Raw genomic sequence first — 21,754 nt, forward strand, 5'->3', positions numbered from 1 at the left:
GACGTACCTCATCTAGAAAGGGTTCAAAATGTGCTACATCTTTGTAGAGGAGAAATCTTGATATTAAAGATCCCAAGCTAGAGCTATGTAACACGTTGTTGTTAATATGGGCCCAAAAGGAAGACTTTAATAGTTTCTTACACACCATGGTCAACTGGGATGGCTCTTCCCAAAAGTGTGATAGGCCTAGCTTCTTCAACCACACTGTCACATGTTTAAGCCATGGGATGTCCTGACTTTGATCAATTTTCATGATCTCCTCTAGACCTTCTTTGTAGTGCAATAACTCTGGGGTGGCCAAATCCTCACCCAGAATAAAAAGGGTCGTAATAGAGCATAGTGATCGGTTCGTTTGATGTTGAGATCCATAACAACTGGGATCAGGGGTGTCCTATTTGGGAGTCTTAGTATTTTCCGAAATAAATTATTTTCTCCCAATTCGAAATTCTTTTTACAATATGGCCCTCATATTTCTGCCCCATATAGAGCGGCTGATTGGGCTTTGTATTTAAATACCTCTTAAGCAGGTGAAACTGCCTTCAAGATGCTCTCCCCATGTTTCTTCAGAATAGGGGTTGAATTTAGAAGCATGATTAACCTTTTTTTTTCCAGTTGTGGCTTCCAGGTCAATTTAGTGTCTAATGTGATACCTAAGTAATTAAAACTTTGCACATACTCTAATTTCTGATTATTTAGCACTACATTCTTTTTAAAAGATCGGTGTGGATTTATTGACATGTATTTAGTTTTGCTGGAATGGATTTCCAGACCTTTCTTAGTGCAATACATATGAAAGGAATCCATTAAACATTGCAGTCCCTTAGGGGTTTGCGGGATTAGAATGGTATCATCAGCAAATAGTAATGCTGGTACCACTTTACCTCCCAACTTTGGCGAGTCGTTATTACAGCCTTCTAAGTATTGGGGGATATCATTTACATAAAGTGTGAAGAGGGTGGGTGCCAATACGCACCCCTGGCGTACACCCCTTCTCACTGGTATCGCCTTAGTAAGTTCTCCCCTAGGCCCCCATCTTACTTTAGCAAAGTTCTCATCATGGAGCCTTATTATTTGTACAAGCAATTCGAGTGGCACCCCTAAGCATTTCAGTGAATCCCACAGTTTGTTCCGGGGTACCAAATCGAATGTCGCCTTTAAATCCACAAAGGCGATGTATATGATACCCTTCTTTATGTTTTTCCAGCATATACATATAAATCTAAAAACTTGGTCAATTGTGCTGGTTTTAGTTCTGAACCCAGCTTGGTATCTTGAAAGTATTTTGACCTCTTCAATCCCCTCTGTTAGTCTACTTAAAATGTGCCTAGCAAAAAAATTTTGTATGATATCAATCAGACTAATAGGGCGATAGTTTGCTGGATCATATCGATTACCCTTTTTAGGTCTCGCCTTGCTATCGCGTAAGCGATCGCAAAGCGAGACTATTGTAAGGGGGTTTTAAAAGTGCTCCCAAAAAGCGGATTGCATGGCTAGCACGCGCACAATCACGCGCATCGTGCCGCCATGCAATCCGCTTTTTAGGAGCACTTCAAAGGGTCCGCTCCCCCGCCTGGAATGCGCTCCCCCACCCCCAAGCACGCGCGCCATGCTCCGCCGGGCTTGTCTTGTTTTATCAAGCCATTGGCCTCACTTCTAAACGAAGATTCTCAGATTAGGGCACCATTGCCAGGGGCACCCAAACGTAAGTTATTTGCTGACAATCTGATTCTGTATTTGACTGTTGACAAACAAAATATTGCAAGAACCTTAGCAATAATTAAAACGTTCTCAGACTTAGGGCGGTATAGAATCAAGCATACAAAGTCCAAAGCACTTTTATTCAACTGCCTGGAGCATATACTGCCCATGGATATGTGATCTGAAGTTCATAGGGTGGTTTTGATGCGATATTTTGGTATTTTTGTATCCCATGATTGTTCGCAGCACAACCAAATAAACTCTGTGCCAACAGTTCTCAAGGCCCAGAACTTACTACGACAAAGGCAGTTTTTTGCATTCTCAATTATTGGTCGAGCTGAGCTTGTCAAGATGATGACTCTACCGCTCTTCCTCTTTGTATTTTCAAACGTAATAATTAATGTTCCCCAAAGATACTTTGGTGAAATTTATCAGGCATTGCACCAATTTGTGTGATCTGGAAAGAAACCCTGCACCCTGCGGCCCCCCTCCCCCCCCCTCTGCAGGAGCACACACTTTAGCTCTTCCCCCTCCCCCTTTCACCAGCCACATTTCTTTGCTTCCCTCTCTACCCCTCCCTCCACCGTCCTTCATTCTTTGTCTTTCCTCCCACATCTCTCCATCCATCCCCTCCCCGTGCTGCTCTCTGTCTTATCTCCTCCTTTATCTCTTCTTCCTCCCAGCACAGAAAGCTCTCGTGACGCCCGTCCCTTCCCTCGTGCCCGCTCCCTCCTTTCGCCCTGATATCTATCGTCAGTCCCCGCCCTCACATCATTCGCCTGTCTCCGCCTTTTCTTCTCACGGACTCTTCATTCTGTCTCCATCTTATACAAAGAGCTGCCTCCCTTCCTGCCCTCTTCCTGCAGCCTGCCTCTTCCTCCCCCGCCGTGATTAACGGTTGTTTTCCATGATCTGCAGAGTAGCACCGCCTGGCCTGGCCTCTCTCTCCGAACTTTTGTCTAGTTTCACTGGTTCAAAGTGTGTCTGTGCATCTCTCTCGTCAAGCTTTAAGTGCGTATGGCCGTCCTGTTACCAGAGCACAATTTTTACCATCGTATGTCCAGTTTGTAGGTAAACTACTCCCTGTTGGTGCCGACTACCGAGCCGGTTAATTATTCCTACGTTCGTTCTATACTTTCCCCGTCCCCTCTAGCTCTTTACTTCATCATGCTTGTCTCTTATTTTCTCACCCTTTGTTTCAACCTTTTTTTGGTTTTGTCTTCATTTTTCTCCCGTCTTTTTCTTGTTTTGCATTTTCTCTTCATACCCATTTCTTCTTTTGTTGGTCCATTTTTCCTTTTTTTTCCTTCTGTTTCCCTTCTACTCTTTCTCTTGCGCATAAACAAATACAACGCTCTCATTAATTACATGTGTTTAGCTACTCTTACACAAACATGTCTAGGCGCTGTAGCTGGTACTGCTAGGAAGAATTCATGCACGTCCTAAGACAAATATAGTTTTACACTAGGTTTAGGTTTAAAATGAGCATGTTGGTTGCCTGTTAATCACATTTTATAGGATCTCGTAATCCCTCCTTTCATCTGTTCTCTTCTGGCCTCTGCACTGTATCTCTCCTTCGTGCTGCCCTCTTTGGTCAGTTAAACCTCTCCCCCCTCTATTTTCCGTCTAGCGGATCCCGCCATGGATGAGTCCAGGCTCTCTCCTCCATGCTACTGCAGTATGTCATTAGGTGACATGCCTCTGTGCTCATTTTCCGCACTGCATCCTCAGATTTGGGAACGTGGGGGCAGATTTATAAGCCCCTTGCGCCTCATTTACGCCGCCGTTGCATCACTTTTGTGACGCAGCGGCGGCGCAAATACTGCGCCATGCTGCGGGGTATTTACAATGTGACGCATCTGGCAGATGCGTCACGTTGTAAAGCCCTGCGCCACATGTAGGCGTTCTGGAGCAGGGGGGGGGCGTTCCGGTGCAGGAACGCCTCCGAAAAGTGGCTGAGTGAAATCTACAAGATTTCACTCAGTCACTTTTAAGGCCATGCTGCGTCAAAACCCTGCGCCTGCTTGAAGCAGGCGTAAGGATTGACGCAGCATTGTAACGATAGGGCACCCCTGAGCCTTGCTGGAGCTGCGTCGCAACTCCAGCAATGCGCCGCCTTTCCGACAGGAGATGCGTCACGCATCTGCCCATCCGAGTGCCACGGTGCGCCGCACTGTAAATGCGACGCATCAATGGTGGCGCACGGGTGGGCAGATGCGTCGCAACTCTTCTGGCGCATCTCTGCTGATTAGCAGAGATGCGCCAGACGTCATAAATCTGCCCCGGGGTCTTTCAACTTCTTTCGAATTCAGAACCTCAAACGTTTTGTTTTGGCGTTCTCTCTCCACCGATTCTTATTTTGTTGAGAATGCTCTGGGCCTACTTCTTCTTTAATATACATGGTCTCAAAGCAGACCACACATCCCTTCTCAGGCACATGCCAGTAATGACGTGTATATTTAGGTCGAGCCTAGTGCAATTATTTTCCTGCAGACTTTATTGTTTTGCAGGCCGTCTCTACCCGTCCCTTCTACCCCACACACATTAAAGGGTTCCTTACCTTCTGTAACAAGCATTGACCTAGCCAATAGGTCTCGCCTTTGGGACCTTATAAGTGTTTAGTTATCCAGCACAATATCCTTGGTGCAACAACATCAAGTGTTGCATGGCTAAACACTTATAAGGTCCCAAATGCGAGACCTATCGGCTATACCAATGCTTGTTAAAAATTGTAACAATTTCTGCCCCTTTCCATGTTTCCGGTATCGGTGAAAATGCAACTATTGCGTTACAAAGACAATTTATATATGGTCCCCAGACACCGATATTGTGTTTTAGTAAATCTCCAGGAATGTTTTCATGTCCTGGAGCTTTCCATGCTTTAACTGCCTCAATTGCCAGTATTGTTTCTTTTAAACTAAAATGCAAGTTGGCAGCCTTTGCAGTGGTCTCCATATCTTTAGTTATCACAAATTGCCCACAGTTAGTTTCTGAATAGAGATGAGAAAAGGGGGCAACCCAACTGTTTTCATCAAGAAATAAATCTTTGGGGGCCCTTCCTGTTTTATTCCCTTTCACTATCAAACTCCAGAAACCTGTCTGGTCCTTGGACTTGGCCGCGCTGATTAGACCCGTCCAGATATCATCATCCCATGTTTTCTTCGCTTTTTCAAGTGCTCGCTTATGATTATATCTTTTTTCCCTTCTTATAATTAAATTATTGCTTTTAATTGCTTGGATAAGCTCTGTCTTAGCTCCCGGCAGTCTTTGTTGTACCGGGGATTTCCATGGTCATTCCGATAGTTGACTCCTGCGTTTCTCTCTTTGGGTAAATTGCTTACAACCGGAGTTAAAGCATCCACCATGGTGGTGTGTAAGTCTAGCATTTGAATTTTATCTGCTGGTAGGTTTACAAAGGGTGTAATAGTATCTGCAAAGATGGTATAGATATTTATCATAGATTGTGGATTCCCTAGAATATACGGCCACTTTACAGCTCGTCGATTGTTAGTTATTAGAACATTAGCCTCAATAGTACTAGCATCTTTTTTGCCCATTAGAGTGGATAAAAGGGGCTTTGGTGTTAATGTCAATTGTAGAGGACGGTGATCGCTCTCCGTTCGGGAGTCTATTTTTAAATCCAGAACGTGTGGCCAAAATTCTATCGACACTAGTATATAGTCTATATTACTCCGGGAGCTGCCTCTACAGAATGTATATGCATTTGGTCTATCGGAAGGCAGAGGGCCGTTGCATGCTCTTAAACTGTGACCCATTGTAAGTTTTTATTAGTGTTTTTCACAATAATTCCCCATTTTTTGAACTAAATAATCTATTCTTTTGCCTGTCCCCAGCACTAATGTCCCTTCTGTCCTCAGTCTTTATAGCGCCAACCTTCGGGCAGTAGCTGCGCTTTATAAATCCGATTTACAATTACAATTTTAACTTGCTTACAAAGACACTGTTTATTTGCATAGTGTTGCTGCGCCTTTACTTAAAATAACTGGCAAATGATTATGGATTCCTACAAATGAATAAGGAAAATGCTTTCTTGCCTGCTTCTGAGGACCCTGTCCTCACCCCAAAGGCAGAAGGAGTTGGAGGTAAGTGATTTACGTGGTACCACAGCCAGGTGAAGTGCAGAGAAGTGGAAAGTGAGGTCACGGGAAACCCAAGGCGCAACACAGGAACAAAGCTGAAGACAACAAATCCAGTGGATAGACACTGCACTCTGATGTCTTTGTGTTTACCCATTTTCTGACAGAACAGATTTTGGGCAGAAATAGAGCAGAACATGACAAGCAATAATAATGCCAGCACGAGAATAAATTGACTCCGCACACAACTAGTGTAGTGCACAGTAGGTGCATCAAGTTAGCTAAGCTGTATATAACGGGTGAGGTTTGGCTGCAGCACATAGGGGTATCAAGTAGCTTATGCCACATGCGCATGAGCACCACAAGGGGCAACAGAACCTCTGTACCTAGGGAGGAGTGGCAAACACCAGATTAAGGGTGTCAATCTCCAATAGATGGGTGGATGGGCTGCAAACTGCAGAGCGATTGACTGCAACACGGACAGAGAGGCAAAGCAGGCAGCACAACGGGACTAGCAATGGGTGAGGTGGGATTTAAACACAAGTCGGGTACATCAACTGGGGGAAACTTGCTGCACATGATAGCTATTTAGGGAAAAATTCAGGTCATGTCATTTGGTGAGAGGCATCGGAATCGACCCTGCGAGTTCAGTGATCCTGTATAGAGAGAAACACTGTGATACACAGCGACTCACCACAAAAACTCCATCTGGAATGACCCAAGAGCCAGATTGATAGAGGCCAGGACTCCACTATAATCAAACAAGAAAGCGCATAGCTTCTAACCAGAAGGATTAAGCAAGGCAACTCACCTCTACAGTCTGCTTCACACCGGCTCCTGCATCCTCATCTTCTGGGGTGGGGGCAGTATGGCTGATTGCTGGGGGTGCGGACGGACAAAGAGTAGGCCCGAATTGGGAGGAGTGCGGTAAGTACTGAGCGATGCTAATGCTACACAACCAAGAGTGGGCAAGCATCCTCATGAAATGTGGCGGGCACGTATTGCCTGGCAGGATACCTAGGGGCATCAGAAAGTTACGGAATGAAATCAGCCTCTCCCGCATGAAGGAAAGGAGAAGGAAAGTTTTCTTTTCTCACTCGCCGAAAGACGTTATCTATTGAAATAATTGTGTATCCCAATGAAACATAAAAAGCCACGCTGCCTTGATAACACATTCTGATGACTGTCCAGGAGGAAGCGTGCAGCATCGGCTTTCCCAGGATCTCTATAAAAAAAAAACCAAGGAGGCACTGCAGCTGCCGCCCTGCACGCCGCTGCTCGCTCCCGAGGCAAAACGCCATGGGAGTGAATATTTAAAAAAAGGTGAGACATGCACCCACCATTAGCCATTTGCATGCTTTCATTATAGAAAGACAATCCAATGTGTGGGAGGAGTCAGACCCACACAGAGTGGATACAAGAAGTCCTGCAGGGTTGACCTAAAAAAGCATAGTATGACTGTAAATGGATTGAACATAGAGAGGCAGCCTGCTGCCGGTCCCACACAATAGTCCCCTAGACTTACTTGAACACAGAATGGGGATATCTGGGAATGTCCTAAAATGGTTCGCCTCCTTCTTAGATAGCCAAACACAAAGAATCAATCTCAACCAATCGACGTCGACCACCACGGCAGTCACCTTAGGAGTGCCTCAAGGTTCCTCCCTCTCACCTACCCTCTTCAATCTATCCATGGAGCCCCTAACCGAAATTGTGAAACTCTCCAATGTTCACTACCACATATATGCGGATGACACCCAACTTTACCTAAGAGTATCATCAACTGATGATATCCACTCACTCAATACAACTCTGCAAAAAACACACAACCAGCTAACCAGAAACCACTTCAAACTCAACGAGCTCAAAACCGAATTCCTCCCAATTACCCTCCGTGAGGACACGTTCACATTGAAGACTGGATGAAACCTTAAACACCCTTCAACTACAAACCACACATCATAGTCGCTGCAAAATCTCCATGAATAACAATCGACAAAAATGTCAACATGCAGGAACACATCAGTGCAGCCACCAGAGGAGCAAACTTTCACATGAACATCAGAAAACTAAAACCCTTCCTTCCCATCAACGACCTCAAATCAGCAGTGCAATCCCTAGTGATACCCAGAATAGACTATGGGAATACAACCTTATGTGGTCTGCTGAGATCCAGTCTGGCTCCACTAAAACCTCACTCAACGCGGCCTCAAGACTGGTCACCAGCTCCAAAAGGAACAACCATATCACCCCTGATCCAAAGGCACTGAACTGGCTCCCTTTTGAGGCAAGATCACAGCTAAAAATCGCCTGTATGACACACAAAGCCCTGCACTTCAGCACACTGAAGTATCTAGTTGATAAACTGGAACTATCAGGTAGTGGCAGAGCATCGAGAAGCACCAGCACCTGGCTACTGAAACCACAAAAGTTCCGGGGAAAAAAACATACAACCGTACTTTCTCATGTCTAGTACCTAGAATCTGAAATGCCCTGCCCCCGGAAATTAGAATGAACCCTTCTAGCACCTCCTTCAAAAATGAAGTCAAACTGCTTTCAATTAAAAAATTACTTCCTAACCCCTTCACTTAACTTGCTCTCTAAAAAGAATTTACACTTGATCTTCTGGGCCATTGCCAGCAACGGCACTCCTGAGTGTCCCTGGACCCACTACAAATGTTTGACATCAAGTTTGCCCTCCCTTCTCCCTGTTCTCATTTTATACCTATTGTATTAAACTTCTATGTGTTGTAACCTTTCTAAAGCCCTCTGATACCCTTCCAGGGTCTAGACCGCGCCATAGATAACTTTTCAAATAAATAAAAATAAAATATATGAGAAGTATTGGGAAATCATCTCCAATTGCTGTGGTTAGAGAGTTAGGTCTCATACCATCTACATTTCGCAAGAGCAATGGACCAGATATATTTCTAAGTTATAAATGGCTAATGTAGGAAGCTCCTAGCTACTCAATAGGATATGTGTAGCCTGGTAATAGATACTGTGGCCCACTGCCCCCCCTCCGCTAAGCAAATTTAGGTTCTCATCCTGGCTGTCTTTTGGCGCCACTGTTGTTTTCCCTTTATATTGCTGATTTACCTGTCTTTTTGGATAATAGTATGGGCTTTTTACCCAAAGATGGGGGCAGTTCGGTGTCCATTATGCAATATGCCGATGGCATTGTTATCCTGGATTTAACATCGAAGGGATTGAATACTCTTCTGTTGTCATTACAGAAATTCAATGTACTCATTTAAAAAAAAAAAAAATTCTAAAAGTACATTCTCCCTGAAATACAAAACTAAAACTGGCTTCAGGGTGAAGAAAAACTAGAGGTAGTTAAGGTATATCCCTTTTTGGGGAAAACCATGTGCTGTGGAGAGAAGGCCCTTTGGTCATTTACTGTGAAGAAAGAGAAAATTTCATCCACTCCGCTTTACGCATTGGTTTTAATTGATGTGCAGAACTTGAGATAGAGAGTTAATTTTGAGGACACAGTATGCTTTCTTTACACAGGGGGTTCTTTCAGCAATTAAATTAGAATTTGAGCTAAAGAGTGTCTGTGTACAAGGTCTCTCTGCAGTTACTCACAGGGGCTTTTGGCTGTTAAGAAGTGATATAAGGTAATTAACGAATGTTATGTATGAAAAGATCTTCGAAGTAAGAAAATTCTGTATTTTTATAGAAACTTTATCCATGTATTAAAAATGTTTCATCTAAACCAAGAAAATGTACTTTCCTGGTCTGATCAGCAGCTAAAAGCTTATATTAAGCAGATATCCTCTAATCTATGCTGCCGTTTTGATGCTCAGTGTTGTAGGAAAAAATCTAAATTCAATGTGGCAGTGAATTGTTTTATTCAAAGAAAGCCCAAACAATATTTAACTTGAACTATTGACCATGGAGTTAGACGCTGCTGGGCCCTATTATGCCCTGCTATTTTACCATAAATTATCTTAATTGCTAGCTGCATCATTTGCCCAGCAGGGATAGTATTTGTAATTTCTGTAGTCACTGTATAAAAGATCTAAAAGCACATGGTATTTATTTGCCCTGCATAGCTTCTAATTTTCTGAAGTATCAGGTTCGTACAACGGCCGTCGCTTTAGATTTATTATTATTTGTGTGCGAGTTTTTAAGTTTTTAAAATGTTTTTTACATTTGTATGGATTATGATGGTATAGTTTTAGCTATGTGTTAATGTCAATTTTGTCCAACTGATGAACTGACTAGATTTTATAACTTTATAATTTGGCTTTACATTTTTAAACTGTATCCTACAATGTTTTATTGTATTGTCTCTGTGGACCTGATGTGAGTTCCAAATCTTACACTAAAACTTGAACTTGAGTACTAATGTGAATTGGCGAGGTAGGTATATTACTCAATATATTAGCATTCCGTTCAAACACAAACATCCTATTTTGCAGTCAGAGACTACTGCAAGTATTAAGTAGGACTTACACTGTGCTTGTATATTCGATTTGCGGGTAACAGCCTTCATTTAGTCTACATCTGTTTATCATCCAGTCTCACTTTATAGCTCCCACTCCACCCGTTTGGATGTTCCCTGACTCACTGAACTGCCACCTTCAGTAGCTCTACTGCCTGTTGCCAAAATGCCCTTTCTCTTGACCATATACTCGAGGGAAGAGTGCTGATCTTGCGCATCTATAGATGTCCATAACCCTGTACAACTCCAGAACCTCAAACATCTTCTGCTGCAGACCCTTACCCTCTTCATCTGTGAATAGATTCCTGAATCCTGCTCCTCTTCCGTTTCTTTAGCTTTCTAGGCCCCTCTCACCTTCAGTAGCTCCACATCCTGCTGCTGACACTTCTCCTCTATGTTGCTGATCAGGTCCATCAGTGCAGGTTTCTGATTTTCCAGCTCACTGATGTTTCTATAGACCGTATTAAGACTTTCTTCGTGCTTTGTTTTCATGCTGCTAAGCTCTTGTTGTTTCTTCTGCTCCAGACACATTTTCTTCTCTTCAAATGTAATCAGGATTTTTAACTCCTGGTCCTTGACTGCTTCCTTAAAGAAAAGGAATTAAACTATCAAATATAAATACATTTACATAGTATCCTACCAATTTACAAACATAAATTGTTTGCAAAGCAGAAAGTGGACTCCCTAAAATATTACATACATGCTATTCTCTTACCTCTAGCTCTGTCACCCTTTTTTGTTCTTTGCAGTGAAGCACATCAATGTCCTCCAGACTGTTATGCAATGTGGCCAGACAATTGTTAAGCTTGCCCTGAAAATAAAATAAACTTCGTTTTCCAAACCAAATAACATTATTAGGTATCCCTAATGGGACAATTACTAAGATTATGAGCACAATCTTTGGCCGTTCTAATGTGGGTCATGAAATATGTATGTATATGGTATTTCTATAGCACAAACCTTGCCAAAGGGCAGTCAAGTGCAATCCACGGTCATTAGGGACACAGCAACCAATTGATCAGTGTCATATTAACCATGCAACAGGCCACTATGCGATTCAACAGACTAATGTACATTTAGCCAGTTTCTCTTTGTGGAAACTTCAAAGACAAGATGGCTCTGTCTATGTATAGCATACCTCTCAGCACATGAGGCAAAGAAGGCCATTCTGCTCCTCACCCAGCTCATGCCTTCTCTCTAAGTCTCCCCTTATCCGATATTTAGGTTCCTCATATTTCATCACAGATCTACCAACAGCTGAAGGGCATATCATAAGGACTTAAGCAGACATTTGCAAAAACGTTAGGGCGCACATCCGCCACACACCCATTCCCCCACATCTTTACTCATGAAAATAATTTAAAAAATTCTAAATGTTACAGATAAATGTTTCTGCTTGTAAGAGTTCTTGTATAATGAGCCCAGGTGAGGCATTAGAACTGCATAGTGACCCAGCTTTGGAATTTCTAGCAATAAGTAATGCTGCTCATTTATCTTGGAAACATATGTGCATTCGAGTTTGCTTCCTTAGGTTTGCTGATTTTTGGCCAGGCCACTCTTCATTGAGTAAAGGTTCAGCCCAACAAATGAGATAAAAGATAAAGACAGTAACTTGTTTAATAATTCCAACCAATGAAATATGATAAATATGTAGAGTTTTAAAAATATCTCCTGTATGATAATTTGTAGTAAAATTGACACATTGTTGAAACTATGCATTAAAGATACAGATGTGGAAGTGTACCCATGGCCACTTTTACATATAAACAACATTTCACAAAATTTTTAAAGACTGCTATTATTGTCATGGGTTTGAAGACTGAAATACTCTTGATATTTTGTCTGATAAATAAATGTATTCCTATAATAGAAATTCAGATTGATTTTCTGTCTGATAAATACATTTATTCCTACAATGGAAATTCAGATTGCTTTTCTCAATGTTTTTTCCTCTTTCTAATTATACTTTGCCCACATGGTTTGTTAGCAACAGACAACTCCACGTGTTGATATATATAGGACCATCTTTCCATAGAAAAAGTATCTTTTGACTTGCCTATATCTTTGGTGCCGTTTGACGAATCTCCGCCTAATTTTCCCCAAAAAAGTGTGTTGTGATTCTTGTTGTGCATGGAAAGTTTTGTGGTGATCCGTCAGGCAGCGACCAAGAAAAAGGGGGGTTATACCAAGATGCGGTTTCCATGTTAATTCCCATAGACTTGTTAGTCGAACTTGCAACCCGAACCACTAGACGGAATTAAACCATATTTGTCAGAAATGTGGATTAGGCTATGCAGATCACGCTTTCAGTTATTTGGGGGTAAATCCGTTAAGTAGATGTTCAGATATTTAAGAGAAAAAAGTTAGTAATATTTGTGACCGCAGGGGTGAGAACGGCCCGGAAGAGGGGCCACGCGACCCCTGTCCCATTTTTAAAAAAATAAGTAGGCCCCAGTGAGGTGGGAGAGGTCCCAGGTGTCTGGGGGGATCCCCGAGGCCCCCATTACAAATTCATTATGGCCCCCGGGAGGTAGTGTTCCCCTGGGCCCACTAGGGGATCTGAGTGTCCCCCCATAGCAAGGCATAATCTCCAGGTAAGTGGAGGTCTCCGGGGCACGGGGTCCATGAGCCCCCCCGGTTCATTTTTGGAATGTGGCTCTGGGGAGGGGGTGGTCCACAGGGGGTCCGAAAGACCCCCAACCATTTAACTATAAATAAACCCAGGGGAGGTGTTTGTCCACAAGGTATTAATAAGCCCCTGGAAGGGGGTGCGCACGGGCCCTCCTTTATTTTTTAAATGCCCCTGGTACCTGGCCCCAGGGGGGGGGGGGGTTTATGTCTAAAGTTCCTACGGAAATTAACAAGGGGAATGTGTTTTGGGTCCCCCCTTTTTCTTGGTCCCGCCTGACGCATCACTCTCAAACTTTCAAGACACCAGCTGCAGTGAGTGGCAAGCTAGTTTTAAAACACTTTTGTGAAGATTCGTCAAATGGTGCTAACGTTGTTAGCAAAATAAATGCTTTTCCTTTGGAAACTAGGTCCTAACTATAACTACCTACTGACAACCGTCAGTAGGTGATCAATCTATCTATCTATCTATCTATCTATCTATCTTTGGCGTTGGTGATGAACCTTCACGAAATTTTAAAAAAAGTGTCATAGTGAGTCTTGTTGAGTATGGAAAGTTTCAGGCTGATCCGTCAAGTGGGGGCTAGAAAAAGGGAGTTAAAAAAGTATGATTTCCATGTTGATTCCCATAGGGCCTTTCAACAAACCGGCTACCTGAACTGCAGGATGAAATTACATGAAATTTGTCAGGAAGGTAGATTTGTTTAAGCAGGTCGTGCTTTCAGTTATCCGGTGTAAATCTTTTCAGTAGTTATGGCGATATTTAAGGGGTAAAAATAAGGATATGTGTAGTCACAGCTAATTTGCGAAGATTTTGCAATTAATTGCGATTGCGTGTGCAATTGGTGGTGGTACTGGTGGTAGTGGTATTGGTGGTATTGGTGTTGGTATTGGTGGTGTTGGTATTGGTGGTGGTGGTGGTATTGGTGGTGGTATTGGATGTTGGGGTGGCATTGGTGGTGGTAATGGTGGTGATGGTAGTGGTATTGGTGGTTTTGATGGTGGTGGTATTTGTGGTGGTGGAGGTGGTGTTATTGATGGTGGTGGTGGTATTGTTGGTGGTATTGTTGTAGGTGATATTAGTGGTATTGGTATTGAAAGTGGTAGTACAGGTGGTGGTATTGGTACAGGTGGTGGTATTGGTTCTGGTTGTGGCACTGGTGGTGGTATTGGTGGTGGTAGTATTTGTGGTAGTATTTGTGGTATAGGTATCAGTGGGGTGGTGGTGGTAGTGGTGGTATTGGACGTGGGGGTGGTATTGGTGGTGTTGGCATTGGTGGTGGTTGTAGTGGTATTGGTGGTGGTATTGTTGGTGTTGATGGTGGTGGTATGTGTGGTGCTGGCGGTATTGATGGTATTGGTGATGGTGGTATTGGTGGTAGTTGTAGTGGTAGTGATAGTGGTGGTCGTATTGGTGGTGGTGTTGGTAGTGGTGGAGGTGGTGGTATTATTGGTGGTGGTGGTATTGGTGGTGATGGTGTTGGTAGTGGTATTGGTTTTGGTGGTATTGGTGGTCGTGGTGGTATTGGTGGTGGCGGAATTGGTGGTGGTGGTATTGCTGGTGGGATATTCGTTGTGGAGGTATTGGTGGTGTTATTGGTGATAGTATTGGTGGTTGTATTGGTATTGATGGGGTATTGGTATTGGTACTGGTGCTGGTGGTATTGGTGGTGGTGATAGTGGTGGTGGTGGTGGTATTGGTGGTGGCATTGGTATTGGCAGTGGTACTAGTGGTGCTGGTTTTGGATTAGTGATGTTGTTATTGGTGGTGGTAATGGTGGTGGCGGTATTGGTGGTGGTGGTATTGGTGATGGTTTTTGTGGTAGAGGTATTGGTGGTGGCCGTATTGGATGCTGGGGTGGTATTGGTGGTGGTGGTAAAGGTGGTTGCGGTAGAGGTATTGGTGGTGGTATTGCTGGTGTTGATGGTGGTGGTATTAGTGGTAGTGGTGGTGGTGGAGCTGGCGGTATTGATGGTATTGGTGGTGGTGGTGGTATTGGTGGTAGTTGTAGTGATAGTGGTGGTCGTTTGGTGGTGTTATTGGTGGTGGTGTTGGGAATGGTGGAGCTGGTGGTGTTATTGGTGGTGGTGGTATTGGTGGTGATGGTGTTGGTAGTGGTATTGGTTGTGGTGGTATTGGTATTGGTGGTGGCGGAATTGCTGATAGTATTGGTGGTTATATTGGATGCCTCTGCCACAGACACGGGTCTGGCCTTCTGCTGCTGACCAAGACGCCGGCAGGGGACACTTGGACTATAGGTTTCCTGTCCCAGGGAGGTGTAACCACCTCCCCAGACAGGCAGATGTGTATTGGGGATGGGCGGGAGCACTCTCTGGTGCTTTGAAGTCCTGCACTGGGGGCACACTTGGTGTCCCTGTGCATAGTCCAGTTCAAACCGGTTGCAGGGGCTACCTGCCCCTGCTCTGGTGCAAAACTGGACAAAAGAAATGGGTGTAACCACACCTCTTTCCAAACCCTCCCATAGGTGGGTCCCTAGAGTATGTCCAACCCCAAAACTTAGTATAAGTATGGGAACCCAGTCCTTGCGACTTTAGATTACCCTGGATGAAAATCTGCAATATATATCCTGGACTTTTGACGTTCTATCCTGACTGGAAGACTGAAGAAATCTCCTTTGGGGTCAAGGAGTGACTGGCACCAAAGAAGCAACTGTCCGGTCTGCAATTCCAAAGCTCCCGTTAGATGCCGAAGTCTCTGCATCACTAGAGGTGGATTTCCTGACTTCCCTGAGGCTACCCTGAGTCCACAGCAAAGCTGAGGCCCGTGGCTATCGTGGGTGACGAGAAACCGTGACCCCTGGGTACCGCATACTATTGCTGGTACATCGACTTCCTGTTTATCCTTGAAGTTCTGCTTTGGGCTCCGAGTAGCCCCAGCCTTGAGCACTGACTGCACCGAAGATCTCCGGCCTCCACTCCATGAGTGACCCGTGGGCTGGGTTCCAGTGCGACTGCTCGAGGCTCCTTCACGATCGCTAGCCCGTTGGCTAGTAGGTCCCCACGAAGACAACTCCTATTCTGCTTGGGCTTCCCTGGTTGCTCCAGATGTGCCCTGACTTACCCTTGCTGGGTGAGTCCCTCAGACCTTGCTGGTCTGCACCGACGTCCTTCTTCTCTTTCCACAAGACTTGCCATTGCCAAGGCTTGTTGGGTCCAATCTGGTCGCCGCCACCGCAGCACTCGACAGACTTCGTGGGACAGCTCGAATCCGGCTCATGGACTTCGACGATGCCTCCTGGACCTCGTGGCTGACGAGTCAAGACACCCGTCAACTCACCTGAAGCACCCGACATCTGTGGGCATTGGTCCATCCTGCCCTCGGTCACTGGCAAGTGACCCAGACTCTGTCCCCTCTGCTTTCAGGTTCCTTCCATCCTAGCTCCAGGCTTGGATCTCTTCGGACACTTCTCCTCTCCACGGCAGCAGCAGTTCTTCACCAGCTTCCATTGTAATCAACGACGTGACCCGACACCAAAAGACACCTATGCACCCAGCTTCCCTGGGTGAGGTAACTCGAGTACTCCGGTGCTCTCGTGGGTGCTAGCCCTAGAACTTCTTAAGTCCAAAAGGGTTTGGTCCGGACTCAATTCTAAGTGTCCCTTATCTTTAAATTTCCAACCGCGACATTGCCCATAGAAGCTAACGGGTACCCGCGGTTGTGTTTACACACTGCACACGGCCCCCGTGGGTCCCCTGTGTCACTATCTTGGGTGGTTCCAGCGATTCTACAGGCTCTAGGCCTTGTGTCTAGTTCAGTCGTGATTCTTAAACCACTTTATTGGTATATGGTTTGGTACGCCCCTGGGGCCCAAACGTGTATTTGTGCTATTACTGTTGATTGCTAACTTGTAAATTAAGTACTTCGAACTCCAGTTTCATAAAGAGACTAGAGGGGCGTGCTTTATCTTAAAAACATATATTTTAAATATATACATGGTGTGGTTGTCCTTTCATTTGATCATTCAAGAGATTATAGACTGGTAAAACATGCTGCTTTACATTCCTTCAAGACTTAGCCTGAAGGCTGCTCTCCATAGCTACCACTAGGATAGCTTTCAATAAAGGTTGTCTTTAACCTATTCACCATAAGGGGTTGTTTGGACTGATACAAGGTGCCCACAAGAACTAGTGGACAGCATATATCAGGCCACCTTCTCACATATAGTCCCTATCTTTAACAAGCATTGGCATAGCCAATAGGTCTCGCTTTTGGGACCTTCTAAGTATTTAGTTATGCAGCACAATATCCTTGGTGCAACCACATCAACTTTTGCGTGGCCAAACACTTATAAGGTCCCAAAGGCGAGACCTATTGGCAATGCCAATGCTTGGTGTGGTTGTGTGTGTGGTTGTGTGTGTCGTTGTGTGTGGTTGTGTGTGTGTGTGTGGTTGTGTGTGTGGTTGTGTGTGTGTGTGGTTGTGTGTGTGTGTGTGGTTGTGTGGGTATGGTTGTGTGTGTGGGTGTGGTTGTGGGTGTGGTTGCGGTTGTGGGTGTGTGTGTGGGTGTGTGGTTGGCTGTGGTTGTGGGTGTGGTTGTGTGGGTGTGGTTGTGTGTGTGGTTATGTGTGTGTGGCGGTGTGTGTGGTTATGTGTGTGTGGCGGTGTGTGTGGTTTTGTGTGTGTGTGGTTGTGTGTGTGGTTGTGTGTGTGGTTGTGTGTGTGGTTGTGGTTGTGTGTGTGGTTGTGGTTGTGTGTGTGTGGTTGTGGTTGTGTGTGGTTTTGGGTGTGGTTGTGTGGTTGTGTGTGGTTGTGTGTGTGTCTGGTTGTGTGTGTGGTTGTGTGTGTGGTTGTGTGTGTGGTTGTGTGTGTGTGGTTGTGTGTGTGGTTGTGTGTGTGGTTGTGGTTGCATGTGTGTGGTTGTGTGTGTGGTTGTGTGTGTGGTTGTGTGTGTGTGGTTGTGTGTGTGTGGTTGTGTGTGGTTGTGTGTGTGGTTGTGTGTGGTTGTGGTTGTGTGTGTGGTTGTGGTTGTGGTTGTGTGTGTGTGGTTGTGTGTGTGGTTGTGGTTGTGGTTGTGTGTGTGTGGTTGTGTGTGTGTGGTTGTGTGTGGTTGTGTGTGTGGTTGTGTGTGGTTGTGGTTGTGTGTGTGGTTGTGGTTGTGGTTGTGTGTGTGGTTGTGTGTGGTTGTGGTTGTGTGTGTGGTTGTGGTTGTGGTTGTGTGTGTGTGGTTGTGTGTGTGTGGTTGTGTGTGTGTGTGTGTGGTTGTGGGTGTGGTTAGGTGTGGTTGTGTGAATGGTTGTGTGTGTGGTTGTTTGTGTGGTCGTGTGTGTGTGTGGTAGTGGTTGTGTGTGTGGTTGTGTGGTTGTATGTGTTTGTGTGTGTGGTTGGGTCTGGTTGTGTGTGGTTGTGGCTGTGGGTGTGGTTGTGTGTGGTTGTGTGTGTGTGTGGTTGTGTGTGTGTGGTTGTGTGTGTGGTTTTGGGTGTGGTTGTGTGGTTGAGCGTGTGGTTGTGTGTGTGGTTGTGGGTGTGGTTGTATATGGGGTTGTGTGTGGGGCTGTGTGTGTGTTTTAGTACCACTTTTAAAAACGCTCGGGCTCCACCAAAGTTGACCTGCTCTTCTTGCACTAAAACATTTAGATAATGAGCACGGTGTTTTTAAAACTGTAATTTTTCTGAAGGAGGTTCTGAGTCAAAGGAAAAGCATGCTTAATTGATCGATTCTAATCAGATAAAGATTATCAATTTAATATCGTCTTAATTAAATACTGTCTTTTTAACTTTGTATTATATTATTGACGATGCGTACATGTGTAGGTTATTTTTGTAAACTATGTACTGCTCGATACGTTTACCGTTTCTGATTTACTTTTTAATCATGTATTATACCAGAGTCTATGTGTACATCTGTAGGACATTATTAACCAACATATTTACAGATCTGTTCTTTTTAATGTTTTCTTGTGAGCTTTTATGATTGTCTGATATAGCTATCGAATAAAGCTTTATTTGACTTTTAAGTAACTGCACGAGTGTCACGCAGCCCCAGACTCCATAACCTTAAAGAAAGGAGCATTGAGAGAACAGATCAGTGCAGTGGCCTGGGCCCCTAGCCAGAGGTGGGTCCACCTCGCTCACCCACAGCCCCCCCTTCCTCTACAGGTTACACGAGCGCCATCAGCACGCTGACCAGCTGTAGCAAAATTAAATAAAGTACGAGAAGGGTTATGCGGTGCTCACAGGAGGCTCAGGAAATGGGAAGGACTTCATGATGTAGACGAGTGCCGGAACTGTGCCAGCTGCGGCACCAATTCCAAAATACCACCCCACCCATGTCCATGAGGAGATGGTAAGAGTTACTCAGCTCATTAAAGAGGCCAAGGAAGGCCTGGGAGTCAAGCGTGGTGCTACAACAATTCAGGCTCTACTATGCGACTCGGAGTGACGCGTTAGTTGGGCCTGTGTGGGTAGAAAATGCAACACGCAGCTACACTGTCGAAGTGATAATGGGTACGCGCCTATTGCGTTTTCTTGAGCAGCAACGTCTCTTTACTGGCTGCAGGAAATGCAATGGGCAGGGGGCATCTGACAGGGGAGAGAGTGGCATAAGATGCGTGCGCCACCGGAGCCCGTAGAGCTGCACTGGAGGGCGGGGGCATTTGACAGGAGAGAGTGGCATAAGATGTGTGCGCCACCGGAGCCCGTAGAGCTGCACTGGAGGGCGGGGGCATCTGACAGGGGAGAGTGGCATAAGATGCGTGCGCCACCGGAGTCCGTAGAGCTGCACTGGAGGGCAGGGACATTTGACAGGAGAGAGTGGCATAAGATGCGTGCGCCACCGGAGCCCGTAGAGCTGCACTGGAGGGCGGGGGCATCTGACACGGGAGAGAGTGGCATAAGATGCGTGCGCCACCGGAGCCCGTAGAGCTGCACTGGAGGGCGGGGGCATCTGACAGTGGAGAGAGTGGCATAAGATGCGTGCGCCACCGGAGCCCGTAGAGCTGCACTGGAGGGCGGGGGCATATGACAGGGGAGAGAGTGGCATAAGATGCGTGCGCCACTGGAGCCCATAGAGCTGCACTGGAGGGCAGGGGCATCTGACAGGGGAGAGTGGCATAAGATGCATGCACCACCGGAGTCCGTAGAGCTGCACTGGAGGGTGGGGGCATTTGACAGGGGAGAGTGGCATAAGATGCATGCGCCACCGGAGCCCGTAGAGCTGCACTGGAGGGCGGGGGCATCTGACAGGGGTGAGAGTGGCATAAGATGCGTGCGCCACCGGAGCCCGTAGAGCTGCACTGCAGGGCGGGGGCATTTGAAAGGAGAGAGTGGCATAAGATGCGTGCGCCACTGGAGCCCGTAGAGCTGCACTGGAGGGCGGGGGCATCTGACAGGGGAGAGTAGCATAAGATACGTGCGCCACTGGAGTCCGTAGAGCTGCACTGTAGGACGGGGGCATTTGACAGGTGAGAGTGGCATAGTATGCGTGCCCCACCGGAGCCCGTAGAGCTGCACTGGAGGGCGGGGGCATCTGACAGGGGAGAGAGTGGCATAAGATGCGTGCGCCACCGGAGTCCGTAGAGCTGCACTGGAGGGCGGGGGCATTTGACAGGAGAGAGTGGCATAAGATGCGTGCGCCACCGGAGCCCGTAGAGCTGCACTGGAGGGCGGGGGCATCTGACAGGGGAGAGAGTGGCATAAGATGCGTGCGCCACCGGTGCCCGTAGAGCTGCACTGGAGGGCAGGGGCATCTGACAGGGGAGAGTGGCATAAGATGCGTGCGCCACCGGAGCCCGTAGAGCTGCACTGGAGGGCGGGGGCATCTGAAAGGGGAGAGTGGCATAAGATGCATGCGCCACCGGAGCCCGTAGAGCTGCACTGGACGGCGGGGGCATCTGACAGGGGAGAGTGGCATAAGATGCGTGCGCCACCGGAGCCCGTAGAGCTGCACTGGAGGGCGGGGGCATCTGACAGGGGAGAGTGGCATAAGATGCATGCGCCACCGGAGCCCGTAGAGCTGCACTGGAGGGCGGGGGCATCTGACAGGGGAGAGAGTGGCATAAGATGCGTGCGCCACCGGAGCCCATAGAGCTGCACTGGGGGGCGGGGGCATCTGACAGGGGAGAGTGGCATAAGATGCGTGCGCCACCGGAGCCCGTAGAGCTGCACTGGTGCTCAGGGGTCCGAGTGGCAGTCGTGCAGAAGCTGCGCTGGTGAATGCTCCCATTCCACTGCAGCTGCCCGTGTGCCATATGAGTACAGGCAGTGGTCGAAGTGGGCGGGATCGGAAAGCCCGGCGTGCCCCTACTTTTTAAATTTAACAAAGTCCGTTCCCCTACTACTTTATTTCTAAAATGCGTCCCAGGACGGAAGGAATGGTCCGAACTTGAAAAAATATTACGAGCCCTGTGTGGTGCACAATGCGGAAGGCCTCTGTAGTGGTTGTGGTGGGACCTCTTCCATCTTCCCCTCTGTTTCTGTGGGAAGGGGCCTGCCCAGCAACACTGTAAGAGCCGTTTTGCACTATAGGAACAATAAAGCAGCGCGAGAAAGTGGCTTCCAATGATGGCCCGGTAGCTGGAATGATTTACATCTCATTCACTGACGATGCTACCTGCCTGTTCCCTACTGTGACTAATACACTTTCTCATCAGGATGCATTGGCGCCCCGCCCTTGATCTCCACGGCCGTTTATTTTCAGACTCACCCATACAGACGACGTTACAAGAAAAGGAAGAAGACTCCAGCGTGGAGTTTGGCAAACTGTCCCCAAACCTTGGTGCTTTTTAACAAACAAAAAAAGCTGTAGAAAACGTTTAATATCTTCCTTATTTCCTCATTTTATTTTATAAATTGTGTACCGCTGCTCTGTGTGTTCAGGGAGAGATGCGGTATTTTTAAAAATACTGTTTACCTTTTTTAA

At 46.2% G+C, this 21,754-nt stretch overlaps 1 protein-coding gene across 1 annotated transcript in view; it reads right to left on the minus strand.

Moving 5' to 3' along the window:
- Positions 1-21,754, minus strand: part of LOC146869271 (E3 ubiquitin-protein ligase TRIM39-like) — a 185,129-nt gene that overhangs the window by 157,059 nt on the left and 6,316 nt on the right. Inside the window, exons 2-3 of the mRNA XM_085646508.1 lie at positions 10,964-11,059; positions 10,603-10,833 (exon numbers count right to left, since the gene is read on the minus strand). Of these exons, the coding sequence (XP_085502634.1) occupies positions 10,603-10,833; positions 10,964-11,059 (327 nt within the window). The remainder of the gene's footprint in view (positions 1-10,602; positions 10,834-10,963; positions 11,060-21,754) is intronic.

Source organism: Triturus cristatus, chromosome 1_1 (genome assembly GCF_964204655.1).
Source record: "Triturus cristatus chromosome 1_1, aTriCri1.1, whole genome shotgun sequence".
Lineage (NCBI taxonomy): Eukaryota > Metazoa > Chordata > Amphibia > Caudata > Salamandridae > Triturus > Triturus cristatus.